This window comes from Centrocercus urophasianus, unplaced genomic scaffold (assembly GCF_019232065.1).
Source record: "Centrocercus urophasianus isolate 14NV4802_14NV808 unplaced genomic scaffold, USGS_Curo_1.0 seq_293, whole genome shotgun sequence".
Lineage (NCBI taxonomy): Eukaryota > Metazoa > Chordata > Aves > Galliformes > Phasianidae > Centrocercus > Centrocercus urophasianus.
Window position 1 is genome coordinate 47,299 of NW_024884859.1, and position 13,633 is coordinate 60,931.

General features: G+C 58.9%; 1 protein-coding gene across 1 annotated transcript in view; it reads left to right on the top strand.

Moving 5' to 3' along the window:
- The window catches only part of MDFI (MyoD family inhibitor), an 18,778-nt gene extending 5,880 nt beyond the window's left edge, over positions 1-12,898 (top strand). The window contains exons 2-5 of the mRNA XM_042828329.1: positions 164-217; positions 8,788-8,928; positions 11,291-11,536; positions 11,909-12,898. Of these exons, the coding sequence (XP_042684263.1) occupies positions 164-217; positions 8,788-8,928; positions 11,291-11,536; positions 11,909-12,165 (698 nt within the window). The 3' untranslated portion in view covers positions 12,166-12,898. The remainder of the gene's footprint in view (positions 1-163; positions 218-8,787; positions 8,929-11,290; positions 11,537-11,908) is intronic.
- Positions 12,899-13,633: the final 735 nt, after the last annotated feature.

The window sequence follows — 13,633 nt, forward strand, 5'->3', positions numbered from 1 at the left end:
AAGGGGGGGGACGGTGTCCGTCTGTCTGTCCGCCGGTCTCCGTCTGACTGTCCGGCGGTGTCCGTCCGTCTGCCCGTCGGCTGTCTGCCCCGCGGTGGGCTCTGTCTGTCCGTGTGTCTGCCTGTGTCCGTGTGTCCGCACTGAGCCGTCTGTCCCACCGCAGCGCCGATGTCCCGGCAGAGCCGCCCGGAGCCGCGCCGCCCCGATCCGCCGCCAGGTACCGAAGTATGGGGGAGAAGAGGGGAGAAATGATCCGAGGGGGGCAATGTATGTGCGTGGTGCTGGGGGTGGGTACGGGTCTTGGGGGTCTGGTGGGGGGGTCGTGTGTGGGTGGCTGTGGGTGTGGGTGCACGTCAGGGGGTGTCGGCGTGTTTGTGCGTGGAGCTGAGTGTGTGAGAATGGCCGGGGAGTCGAGGGGGGGCGGGGGGTGCTCGGGGGGTGCAGGAGCTGCGTGGCTCAGGGAGGGGCGACACCCTGGGGGCTGCCTGGTTTCGGAGGGGTGTGAAAGAGGTTGGGGGTGGGGGGAGGTGGCGGGGGGTGCTTGGCAGGAAGGGGGGCGTGTGGGCGGGGCCGGGGGGGGGTGCGTGCCCGGCTGTGCGCGCGGCTCTCTGTGCGTGCACGAGCGCTGTGTGCGTGGCTGTGGGGGGCGGGGGGGGGGGAGGCTTTTTCCAGGAAGGCCGCAGTGTGTGCGTGCACGGCCGCGTGTTGCGGTGCCTGCGTGCGTGTGTGCGCGCCTGGCGCGGTGTGAGCGCAGCTGATGCCGTGGGCCTCTGGGGAGCGCAGCACGAACTTCGCAGCGATTCCTGTAACTTTGCCAAGCGCACGGGACGGGGCCGGGCTGGGCTGGGGCCAGCGGGAGCCGAAGGGGTTAAAAACGTCCCGGGGGGGGGGAAGGGGCGGCCGGAAGGGGGGGGGGAGGGCTGGGGCTGACCTGCAGCCCGTGGGTCTGCACCAGACCTCGAGAGGACTGGGGTGCAGCGGCCCCTTCCCCACCCGCAGCAGCTCCCTGGGTTCCTGCAGACACCAGCGGGACAGGATTGGGCTGTGAAGGAGAGGATGGAAAAGTTTGGGGGATCCTCACTTTTCCCATGGGACAAAGCTGGGCCCTCGGGTTGCTGATCCTGCAGAGATCCATGCACTGAAAGTCCCTGCAGTGACAGAAAACTGCCGGGGCAGGACGGGGAGGGGGCTTGGCGGGGAGCTGGAACAGCCCCACTGCGCACACAGAAGGGGCCACGTCCACCTCTGTGTGAGCTCCAGAAGTTGCTGTGCTGCTGTGGGCGCTGGGAGCCGCTCGCTGCCATGCGGGCACAGGGATGCGGAGCCCAGGCTGCGTGCAGCTGGATCACTGCGTGTTGCCTTTGGCCCCCAAGCATGGCTGGGCCCGAGCGCTGCAGAATGCATCCTCTTGTTTCCTCCCCCTGCTTCTCCTGTTGCGTGCTGCGCTTCCTGGCTGAGCTCTTGGTGCTGCTTTGTGCCGTCAGACCCGGGTTGATGCATGGTGCAGCGCTTCCAGGACTCCCCTGCTCCAGGTGGGAGATGGGGAACCGTGCCTGGACCTCGTGCCAAAAGTTCTTGCATAGGAGTCAGCCGGCAGCCTGGATTCAGTGGAGCTCTGTGTGCTGTCAGAGCAAAGGGCTCTTACAAATCCACTCTGTGTTAGAAAAACAGCTCTGCAGCTTCACTGTGCTCCCAACCAGCAGAGCGCGGGGCTTTGCTCAGCACTGCTGCACAAAGTGGGTGTCCCTGAGATGGGGGCACGTGGTGGTCGGGGCCACTGGAGTGGGGGTCTGTGTGGGTGCTCTCAGTCTCAGCGTGGGCACAGCGCTGGGTGCGCGCAGAGCAGCTCCAGGACATCCCCATGTCCACCTCCCCAGGCAGCAGAGACCGCACTTTCCACACCAGCAGGAGCTGTGAATCCTTTGCTCACCCAACACGAAGGGGCTCAGAAGGGCTCTGAAGGGCAGCTTCCCACTGCACGGCACGAGCGTCGGCTTCTTGTGCGCACGGTTTGCTTTTGGTGAGCAATGAATGGACGCGGCCGGCCGGCGCTCAGCGCTGCTGGCTGTGTGACGTTGCAGTGCAGAGGCGTTATCTCCTGGGCACTTTCCAGGGCCCTGTCCTGCTGCACAGAGCCTGGGAATTTTTGCTCATCTCCTTTTCCAGCACTGAGCAGATCGTTTGGTAGCACCGAGCCTGCAGAATAAATGGGAAACAGAGTGTTGTGGCAGAGCTGTGGGCAGAGCTGGGATGACACTGCCGTGCTCGGCCTCATTTCTGTGCTCTGAGTTCATTCCCTGCCATGTCTGGTGCACACAGCCTCCTCCTGTCCAGGGCTGCCCAGCCCCAAAACAGCCACAGGTGGTTTGCAGAGGAGCCTCGGAGAGAAAAGGCGATTGTTCATGTGAAGCATGTGGGGTGTAACTGTTTTCTGGAGGAATTAGCCAAAAACTGAAAAAAAAAAAGGGAGAAAAACAGCCCTCCATTTGGCAATGGGGACTGACTTTGTCCTTGCTTCCCACTGCAGGGCACAGTGATCGTGTGAAAAGGGCTTCCTTGGGGGGCAGGTGGGGCCCCGCAGCCCCCCAGCAGCCAGGCAGGAGCGGGGCTGCATCCTGCACAGAGAGCTGGGGAAGCAAAGCCCTGAATGGGGGCAATGCAAGGGGGCTCTTTGCTCAACTTAGCTTTAAGTGGAACTGCCCAGTAAGTGCAAAGAAGAAAAACTGAAACCCCCCAAAGAAATACATCTTCGTTTTTCCCCAGTTTAAGCCTCTTTGCTCCAGAAGATCCACTTTAGTTTTCTTTCGTAGTTCGTCATCTGCTCATGAAAACACATCGTTCTGTTCCTTTCCCTTCCTTACACCAGGAGGTCGCAGCTTTCTGGCTTTTTTCAGCCGTTCTTCGTTCTGAGCAAAACAAAGCTCCCACCCCATGGCCTCCCGGGGGTCCCCATCGCTCCTCCAGCTCCCAGTTGAATTTCCTCGGGAAGCGCCGTTCGGCTCTGTGAGCTGCACAAACCCCAACTGTCCTCAGGGCATTTTCTGTACTTTTGCTGACTTTTTTTTTTCCCAGCGCTCCGCCCTCTCGTGCCATTCCCCATCCAGAGCAGGAGGTTGGGTTGGCAGCACCGGGGCGCTGGGTTGGGGCCTGGGGAGGCTCTGTGCGATCCTTTCCCTGTGCCCCCACTGCAGTTGTGCTGGTGGAAATGAGCTGGTGCGTGCAGCAGATGAGCTAACGTGCATTTTTTGCCCCAAATCCCCATCTTCAGGCTTTGCTTTGCCACACGTTGCAGGCATTGTGCCCGTGGCCATCTCCTCAGACAGGCTTTGGCAGCCTCTTCCCAGCTCAAACGGTGCGTGGTTGACTTTGAGGGCAGTCGTCCCTCACTCCAGTGTTGTCCTGCTGTCTGTCCTGCAGGGCTGTCTGTCCTGCTCTGCGATGTGGTGCCTTGGGGTCACGCTCTCAGCCCACTCTGTGCTCTTTGGGTCTCTCCCCTGGGTGGAAGAGGCTCCCAGCTCCATGCCGGCTCCTTCCCTGGTGGGGGATGTGGTGCAGGATGGGACAGAACGGGGTGGGATGGGACAGTGCTCACCCGGTTTGGCCACTTTTGCTGCCAGGGCTGCGGGAGCAGTGTGCTCTCCCAAAAGGCTCCCCACCAGCAGTGGGTTCGCTGTCTCCAGGAGCAATGATGCCTCCACCCCAGTGGCTCATCATTGGCCATGCTGTGCCATGCCCTGATCTTTACAGAAGGGTTTGTTGCTTGCCTTCACCTCGCTGCAGCTCCTCCAAAGCTGCTCTGGTGTTGGTGCATAGGAGAAATCCCAACCTTGCAAGCATGCAGCCCAGCAGGAGGAGCTGAAAGAGAAGGCTGAGCAGCAGGACTGCAAGGTTTGGGCTCCATCACCATACGTTGTTGCTTTGGGCATTGTTGCTTCCCCAACAAACCACCTGGTGACAGAGCTCTGCTTCATGGTGGCTGAGCACCGTGGCTGTGCTGACACAAAATACATCCAGACTGGGGGACGTGTGATGGGCACTGGCTTCGAACTGCGAGCTGGTAGATCTCAGGATGAAAGGTGCTGTACGACTGCAAATTATTACTCTTGTTAATAACGATGTCCACCAGCTCACATTTATCTGCTCTTCAATTAACTTTTTTTTAAGGACTCTTAGCAGGTTAGAAAGATACAAATTTTCCCTGGCAGAACCCGTGCTGGTTTGACCCCGTAAGGTTGCACAATTACTGTACTGGCATGGTCCTTAATTAGACTCTCCATAATTTTCTCCAGCATGGCGGTGTGGCTCATTGCTCTGTAATTCCCAGAATCTTGGATCTGACAGGCTTTATGGCTTTATCCACTTTCCAGGCTTCTTGTCCTTAGGAGCACCTGGCATGTTGCAGGGCCTCCTCCCACATCGTTCCCACCCTATCAGGCTGAAAAGGTTGGGTGCTGGCGGCTCCTTGATGTGCTGCTCCTCAGTGTCAGCAGATGCTGGTTCAGCCCCAGACTGCATCTTTGATCCTTTGTTGTTCTCCATCATTTTTCTACACTCCTACACCCCAAGGGATGCTTGGGATGCTACACGTCGCTCTTTGCTTTCCATAGGCAGAGCCTGGAGCAGCGTAGGGCAGGAGCTGGGTCCTTTGAGGCTTGGAGATTGCTTCTGCCATGCAACATGCAGCACCCGAGGAGCCCTGACTGCCACCTGGATGTGTATTTATTTGGTATATTCTTACTGTGTAAGGCACAGCTCCTATAGCTGCTTGCAGTGATGGATGTGCACACTTCTTGCAGTGGTTTTCCCTGAGCTCCCTTGCCACGGGTCGCACCGAGCCGTGCTGCCTGCTGCTTTTCCTCTCCTGTGGAGGTGATGGGTCACCCACACCATCCTCATCATCTCCACTGAGAGGTCTGAGCCTTCCGTGAGGGTCTGGGGAGGTCAGTGCGTCCTTTGCAGGAGCCGTCGGGTCAGTGAGGACCTCTGGATGCTGGGGTTTGTAGAGACACCCAGCACAGGGTCTGTGCCCCAAACCTGGAGAGGGATTTGGTGGCTGGAGGAGCTCTGCGGAGTTGTGGTTTCAGCCCCTGCCCTGCATCAGGATGGATGCAGCTCCGGCCTAGCCAAAATTCCTCTCTCCCTACCCACCCAATGGCTATAAATAACAAATAATAACAACTCCCAGGCTGGCAAGCCATTTGGGGTTTTGTGGGTTTTTTTGCTTTGTTTTGCTTTTTGCATTTAGGAAGTAACTTTTCATAGAAACCAATACTTCTTGTTTGGTTTGGGGTTGTTTTTTTTTTTGACCAGATTCCTCATTGTCCCAGCAGCAAAGTGTTTTCACAGAGCACGGCCCAGGTGAGCAGGGAGGAAATACTTGCCAGGGCCGAACTGGGACCAGAGCTGGGCTGGGTGCAGGTGGGACTTGCCTGGAAGCAAGGCAGCTCCTGGGCATCGCTCGTCCCTTCCCTCACACCCTCCTCTTCCTTTCTCTGAATATCATTGAAATCCTTTAGTGCATTAATTTCAGACTGAATGTAAATAAGCCATTTGGATTCCTCCCAGTTGAGCAAACTTTCAGACCAGAATTCTGCTTTCCTCTCCTCCAGCCAGGCTCATGGGATTGGAAGGATTTGCTTCAGTGCTGTCTCTCCTGCACTTGAAACCACTTAATCAAGCTCTACGATATCCCTTGAATAGGTCAGACAGGCACCTGATTGGGCCAGGCAGCCTATATGGGAAAACCAAGCGAGATTACACACTGGTTTTATCCGCATAAAAAAGATTAGGAAGCTCCCCAACTAAATACCGCCGCAAGGCAGCTGTTGGTGGTGGCGAACGCCTCGCTGGGCTGCCTCTGTTTGTGTCTCCATCCAAAGCAGTCCTTCCCCGACCGACCGCTCCTGGGAGAATCAAGGAGGAGGAGACGTGGGACTCCTGTGCCAATGGAGACGTGACCCATAGCCCTGGACGTGGATCCAGATGTGTGGATCCAGATGTGGATCCAGATGTGTTGAGCTTCTCTCCTGCCCCCATATTCCTCTCTCTGTGGCCAAAGCACCGCTGGGGGGGAGGAGAATCAGCTCATCCCTCACATCCAGCTCCAGCTGAGGAGTCCAAAGCGGGAGCCATGGGAAAACCTGGGAGGATTTGACCCCAAAGGCCTCCAGCATTGCATCTTCCCACATCCTCCGCGCCTTCCAGCTGAGGGCCACATGGAGGGGACAATGTGTGGGTCCCTGCAGTCAGCCAGAGCCCCACTGGGTGCAGCAAGGCGTGCTGATGGCAGCAGTGCTCCTGTTTGTGCTGCTGACGCACTGCTATTTCCTCTTGTTTGTGCAGGGCTTTGTGGATGGGTCAGCTCGGTCCTGAAGGCAGCAGGGAGCGCAGCGTGCCTCCTGCCCTGAGCATGCAGGCTTCTGCCCCTTGTCACCACAAAGCTGGTGGTGCAGTGCAGGGCCCCTCCTGCTGCTCTTTCCCTGTGATCCCAGCTCCGTTGGCACGTTTTGCTTTGCAGCAGTGTTGCAAGACACGCAGTGGAAGGCCATGAGACCGTCCAGCTTTCTTGCTTCTTTCAGCTCTTTCCCCTTTTCCCTCCATTCTTCTCAATCCCTGCCATGTTTGGAGCTCCGTGCTTTCCTGGGGCTGTTACAGAGGCTAGTTTTGACTTTGCAAAAGGGAAGAAGAGTCAGGAAAGTTGGGAGCGTGCGTCGCTCAGCCTTGGCAGCCAGGAGGCAAAGATGAGGAGCTCCACATCTCTCTGCTCTCCTGATCTCTTGCGTCGTACAGCAGGGCTGTGATTCACCAAAGCCTGACTTACTGTTCTTCAGACACTTCATTGTCTCCGTTCTCAGCATCACCCCGTGCCGCGTTGCCTCTTGTTTCTCCTTGTGTTTGGCACAGGGCTGTGCAGATGCCGTGGTAACGCCAGCGTCCTCGTGCTCCTGGTGGAGCAGCAGGGCTGTGTGCAGGGCAGGACAGGAGCAGCTTACCCAAATCTCTCTCCCGCCTATTTCTGTCTCTCTCCTAGCCAGCTTGTCCCAGTGGGCGTTGATTTAATTGCCATCTTCCTCCCTCCACCGCTGTGGCTGTGTGAGAGCTCATGTTGCACTGGGTAACAATTACGGGTGCAGCATAAAGCTTCACTTTGCAAAGTGATGCTCAGCACCTCGAACCCCTTCCCGTGCCCTCCAGCCGCAGCTCCGATTGCTCAGCTCTGGCTCACAGCTCCACGTGGGGCTGCCCATCCATCGAGGTGTCAGCATTTGCTTCCCACAGGCGTTGGCCAAATCCCACGGCTCTGAGTCAGGCTGGCCCAGGTCTGGACACGACAGAGGACGTGGCTGCAGCCCCGTGGGGCGTTACTCACCTTTACACCACGCCTGTGCACAAACACCCAGAGGCGTGGGACAGCCTGCTCTCTTGTCTCTTTTTCACCCTGGACTCTCACAGGAACGTGAGAACCAGTTTTCCGTGCTCCTTTTTGGGTTGTGCTTCCTCCTGCTCCGTTTGGGTTTTGGAGCCAAACTGCAGAACTCAGCTGGAGCTGCTGCATTTCCCCTTGAGTGAGCACCAGAATCACCACTGGACTGGATGCAGAGAGTTTGGTGCCAGGCTCTGCAGGTTTTCTCAGCAGAGGTGGTGGATCCTCCAGCAGGAGCCCTTCAGAGCAGGGGGCAAATCTGCGCTCTGTAGGGTAGCGCTTAAAACAGCGACCACAGGCAGGTTGTTTCTTCCCATCCCAGTCGATTCCGTGAAGGAACCCAGGGTGCAAAGTGCAAACCGATCTCAGCCACGCTGGGAAGGGCTCAGGCTCCAGGGCACAGCAGTCTTATGGGGAAACCGAGGCAGGGGATGAATGCATGGGGCTGAGGCAGCATCACTGCTGGCTGCATGCATCCCCTCCTGCCCACCCCAGGCTGTGGGTGTGCCCCCACCTCCCTTGTAGGGCCTCTTGCTGTAGTCCCTGTAATTACTCAGCTGAGGTCTGCCCAGCTCCAGCTTGTAGGACCTCTTGTTACACTGAGTGCAACGCGGTGGCCGAGGGCTCACTCTGCACCCCCCCCCCAACCCCAGCCCTGCCTGCCTGCATGTAGGATCTCTTGTTATAGCCAGGGAAATTACAGCTGTTTGGTCTCCCTCCCTTTGCCCAAGCTATAATTTAGGGTTATATAAAGTGCAGTCCGGCCCCTGTTGTGCAAGCGGCTGCTATTCCTGTGCCGGGGAGGAGGAGGGGGCTCTGCAGCCCCCAGTCACACACTGGGGAGTGGTCCCCACTGCTGGCTGGGATGCTGCAGGGAGATGTGTGGCACTGAGGTTTGTCCCCACAAGGCAGGTGGGGAGTTGCTCATTTGGGATTTGGCTTGCCACAATCGAGGCAGTTCCACAGGGGCAGCTCCTGTGCCAGGGCAAATGGGATGTGATGGGGGGTGGCTGGCAGAGCTCTTTCATGAGAATTGGGGGGAAAGCTTGGCTGGAGGTGCTTGGCTGGGTGTTACTGCATCCCCTCTTTTTGGAGAGGGAATCTGAGGCCACAGGAGGGTGGTATCAATCCTCTGGCATTGCAGGAGGGGAAGCAGTGCCGTGCAACCCTAAATCCATTGCAGCCCTCCAGCTGTTCCCCCAGCTGTGCACTCTGGGTCAAAAAACAACAGCAGCCAGCGGACACAGCTTGCACCCTGAAGCTGAACCCCAAAGCATGATCCAGGGGTGTGATTGCCCAGGGACTGTGTTGGTGGCTGTGACCCCCCCTCCCGAGGCGTTCACCCCGTCCTCTTTCTCTTGCAGAGGTGGGTGAGACCTCACACCCTTCACCTGCAGCCCCCAGGATTGAGAAGCCCTCGGATGATGCTGAGTCCTGCACAGCGCTGCCCAACTGCACCACAGCAGCCAGGACGGAGCTCGTGGGCACTCCTGAAGCTGTGACATGTGAGTGCTCCTTGGCACGGCTGCTGCCAATTAATAAGTGATAGTGCTCGTTAACGAGGCAGGCAGTGGTGAGAAGCCATCATCTCCCTGCTCTGTCGGTGTGCCCTCGCTCTGTGCCCCTTTATGGGGTGGGTGGTTCTGCTCCCAGGCCGCCACCCCCGTTGGTTGGATGCCGGTGGGTTGGCGCTTCCCCCCGAGGGGAGCAGGATGGGGATGAGGTTGTGAACAGTGAAACGCAGGCGCTGCTGCCTGGAGCAAGGAGAGCGCACGTTTCCCCAGCCCCAGCACGAGCCCTGCGAGCATCTGGGAGCTGGGCCGGCTGCCCACAGACATTCTGCACCTCTGAGTCACACCACAGCCACTGCACCCTGCACGCCGCGGCCCCACGCAGCCCCTTCCCCACCCTGTAGGGGCAAGGGGAGCACGGCCAGGCTGGTGGGGGGGCAGGGAGTGGGGCAGCTCCCTCCTTCCCCTCTGGTCCCTCGGCATTACCGCCAGCAGCCCTGTTTGCAGCCCACTACTGCTTTCAGTGCAGGGTCACAGTGCAGCCCAGTCCTGCTGCTGACCCCACCTTGGGCACAGGAAGGAGCGCTGTGGGTCTGACAGTCTGGCACTCATCTGGGGATGCCGGGGAGCCTGAGCTGCTCCATGAAGCATCGCCCCGGTGTGAGGCACAGCGTGCCCATCCCAGAGCTTTGCATTGCATGCAGTCGGTGCAATGGGTTGCTCCTCCCTGCGCTGCCAGCGCCCCGCAGAGCATCACACACCGCTCCTGGGCTGCAGGTTGAAGGGCTGTCTCTCCAAAGAGCTCCTGAAAGCAATCCTGAAAGATGGAAGCTATTTTTCTTAACGAGAGGGGGGATTGCTGGCTGGTCCTCCCTGCTGCTCACTGGAGCTGGAGCATGATTTTGATTTACAAACAGTTTAATCTGAGGAATGCAGTGAAATGGAGAATGCCAAACCCAGCACACTGCAGGCTGCTGTAAGTTGTGCTGCTTCAGAACAAAACAGCGGGCAAAGCTTGGGGTGCAGGGAGAGCAGTGGCAGAGGCGGCCGTGCTGGGCTCTGTTGCCCATTCCCCCATGGCTCCAACCAGCCCCACTGCCTCTGTTCCCGTGGGCTCCATGCATGGTGGTGGAACCTCAGTGTGTGCTCCTGTTCCCTTGGGATACCAAACCCTGGGACTTCAGGGAATGGTGGGGGCAAAGTGTCCCATTTTATCCATGATCCATTTCCCCTTTACCTTTTTTGCCCTTCTCTCACCCCTCTTGCTTTCAACCCAATGCTTTCAGCTCAGCACTGGTTGTTGTAAGCGCGTCTCACCGAATGCCCGTGCAGACTTCTTTCTGCAGCTCCCATTTTGGAAGCACCACAGGCACACATTTGCGGGTTTCGTGCCTCTGTCTATTTTTGCCGCTGCAAGACAGGCAGTCATTGCCGTGGGGGGGGGGGGGGACTGAGCCGTGCCCCCTCCTCCCATGGGTCCCCCCACAGCCACGCTGTGCAGAAAGCAGCTACTGTTCCCGGCGGCCGGAGGTGCCTTTGCCCTCGAGCCTCCAGGCTGAATCATCCCTTGTTTACTGGCGCGGGAGAGGGAAATCAAAGCTTGGCAAAAGCTCCTCCAGTCCAGGCCGGGCCTGTGGCTTCGATTGGCATCACTGCAGCGGGAGTCAGACATTGCAGCCCCCTCCCTTGAGCTGCATTTCGAGCTGTGTTTCCAGCCCTCTCCTGACCACGCCGCCTTCGCCACACATGGGGACACGGCGCCGGGCAGGAGCACACAGCTGGAGGCTGATAGAGCAGATCTGCATTCCCTCCTCAGGCCGAGGAGTTCAGCCAGAGGCTGGGGAGCCCTTTCATTACGCAGCCGGGGTGATGAGCAGTGCTCCAGTTTCGCCTTATCTGGCTCAGCAGAGGGGGATGGCCGTGCAGCTCATGGCTGCTCTGCGGGATGGCGGCTGTGCCATTGGGTTTCTTTTGGGGGCGGCAGAGGTGGAGGTTTCTCCCCATGCCCTCCGTGCCCCCACTCACCTCCACTCCTCCTGTCTGTGCTGGCAGTGCTGAGCCCCCAACCCAGGTCCTCTGCTGAGGTTTGGCAGTCACACCACATCCCGCACGCCAAGATGTTGTTTCTTGCTCTTTTCTCATCCCTCCCTCTCTTTCTCTGACTGCCTCCTTCCTTCCAGCTGTCTCTTGCATCTCATTCCTCCTCCCCATTCTCCTGGACAGTGCTTTTGTCAGCATCCCTCCTGCAATACCATGCCAGGTTCCCACATGCTGGCAGGGAACAGGGGCCAGGACCTCATTTGTCCCTCAGCACAGCACTGCAGGGACCAGCAGTGACCTCCTGCTCTCTCCCCAGGCCAGCCCCAGATGCGAGCAGCCACACAGGCCCCCAGTCCCTGCACCCACCTGCTGCAGAATGGGGCTGGACAAGGGCCGGATCCAGGTGGGAACACAGGGAACGGGGTCTTTCGCCCTCTGCCCAGCTCCCAGAAGCCTCACCGTAAGCTGCAGTCCCACCACTCCATCAACAGCCAGAGCAGCAAGAAGAGCAAGGGCAGCTCCAAGTCAGCTTCATCCCACATCCCTATTGAGGCGCAGGAAGGTACCACTCTCTGCAAGGGGAATTTTCTTTGCTGTGGCCCCATATCCCATGGGTATCTTATGTAGCATCCTCCCAGCTCACCAGGACCCTGAAGTTGGGCAGCAGCCACGCTCCCCTCACCTCCTGCATCTGCACCACTCACCCTTCCCCAGGGCGGGTACTGATTGGGTGTCATTTCACCTCCTCCAAAATTGGTTTATTTTGGGGTCTGGGCATGTCTCAGGCATTGAGGGAGCAGCGCCTGGCTCCCAGCCCCATCCCACCCCCTCCCCTCATTCCCAGTTTTCATCCTTTGGGGGCCGAGCATCCATTCACCAACCCAGCACCGGTACCACTCCTCCCTGCCCACTCTCTCTGGCTGTTTCCCTGCAGACTGCTGCGTCCACTGCATCCTATCCTGCCTCTTCTGCGAGTTCCTGACCCTCTGCAACATCGTGCTGGACTGTGCCACCTGCGGCTCCTGCACCTCCGAGGATTCCTGCATCTGCTGCTGCTGCTGCAACTCGGGCGAGTGCGCGGACTGCGACCTGCCCTGCGACATGGACTGCGGCATCATTGACGCCTGCTGCGAGTCGGCCGACTGCCTGGAGATCTGCATGGAGTGCTGCGGGCTCTGCTTCTCCTCCTGAGGGCCAGATCTGGGGAGAGGGGACCGTTCCCATCCCCTCCTGCAGGCTCCCCAGCAGAAATTGTGGAAACCCAGGCGTGAAATGCCAAAAGACAGAGCCCGGTGAGGAAGGAGAGTGCTGCCCCCCCACCCCGCTGCAAACCTCATCCTCAGAGCTGGTGAGCCTGCTGGATCCTGCCTGGGGAAGGGTGAATCAGCAGGGCTGGGGGCGGCCATAGCACTCTACCTCTTCCCCACGCCCGGGGTTCATGGGAGCATCCTGCCACCTGAGCCGAGCGCAGGAGCTCCCACCCCACACCGTCCCAGGACGCTGCTCCAGGTGCTGTGCCTTTGCTTTGGGGTGGCCCAGGGCATCCTCACTTCTTGGATCCTCCAAGGCTGGGTGCAGCAGAACCTTCCACCCCACAGAGATGGCCTCTGGAGCCAGGCTGTGTGGGTGGGCGCAGCCCCCAGCCCCTCCTCGGTGCTGACATTGGCAGCCAAGTGCAATAACCAGCCTGCAGGGGGATTCCCCCATAGCCAAGTGCCTTCATCCCCACCCACTCTTCCTGCAGGACTGGAGCAGCCATGCAAGCTGTGACCAACCCCAAGTGCATCCCTCACTGGGCAGCTTGGTGCAAAATGACCCCCAGCAGCTGCTGGCCCCCGTCCCATCACCGCAGGGACGGGGCTGGTGGCTGGAGGGGGGCAGAGAACACCCTGTTGGAGGGCTGGGGAGAAGGGGAGGAAGAAGAAGTGTCATGGTATTATTATTATTATTTTGTCTTTGGTCCCTTTTGTTACTGTAAATAAAGGTCTGTCTTCATTTCTGAATAAGGGCTGCTGTGTCACCTCACGTGCCCAAGGAATGGCAGCTCACAGCCACACTGCATCTCCTGTCCCCACATCCTTCTGCAGCTCAGGGCACGAGGACCTGCAAGGGCTGCAGGGCTTTCTCTTGGCACTGGGGCCATGAGGTGGCTCAGCAGCAGCCCTGGAGCTCTCCTGTCCTCTGCCCCTCACTTCACCTCTGTCGCAAGAGCATAATGTCCCTAAAAGGAGACAGGCGGCCGAGTTTGGTGGCTTGGGTTCTGCCGTGCCACCTCTCAGCCCAACTGAGCAACTGCCAAACATGCCATGCCATGCTGTGCCAATGCTGTGCCAGTAAGGGACCGTGACCCCCCAGGAGATTGGCTTGAGGTCCCAACCACCCCAGCGAGGCTGCAGGCTGGGCTGAAGTTGAGCAAGGAGGGAAAAACACTTAAAAACCAAGGCCAAATGGGTCAGTTGGTCGCAGTGACACGGGCTGGTTCGGGATCTGGGCTGCCTGCCCTCCAAGGCTGCTGCTCAGCCCTTCAACCTATTTTTAGTGGTGAGCGGAAGGCAGTCGCAGCCCAGTGCTGGGCAAGTGCGCAGCAGGGAGGAGGAGATGCGAGCAGCCTTCCTCTATCCTAAGCGTGGCAGGGCTGCAGACTGGGGCTTTAACCCAT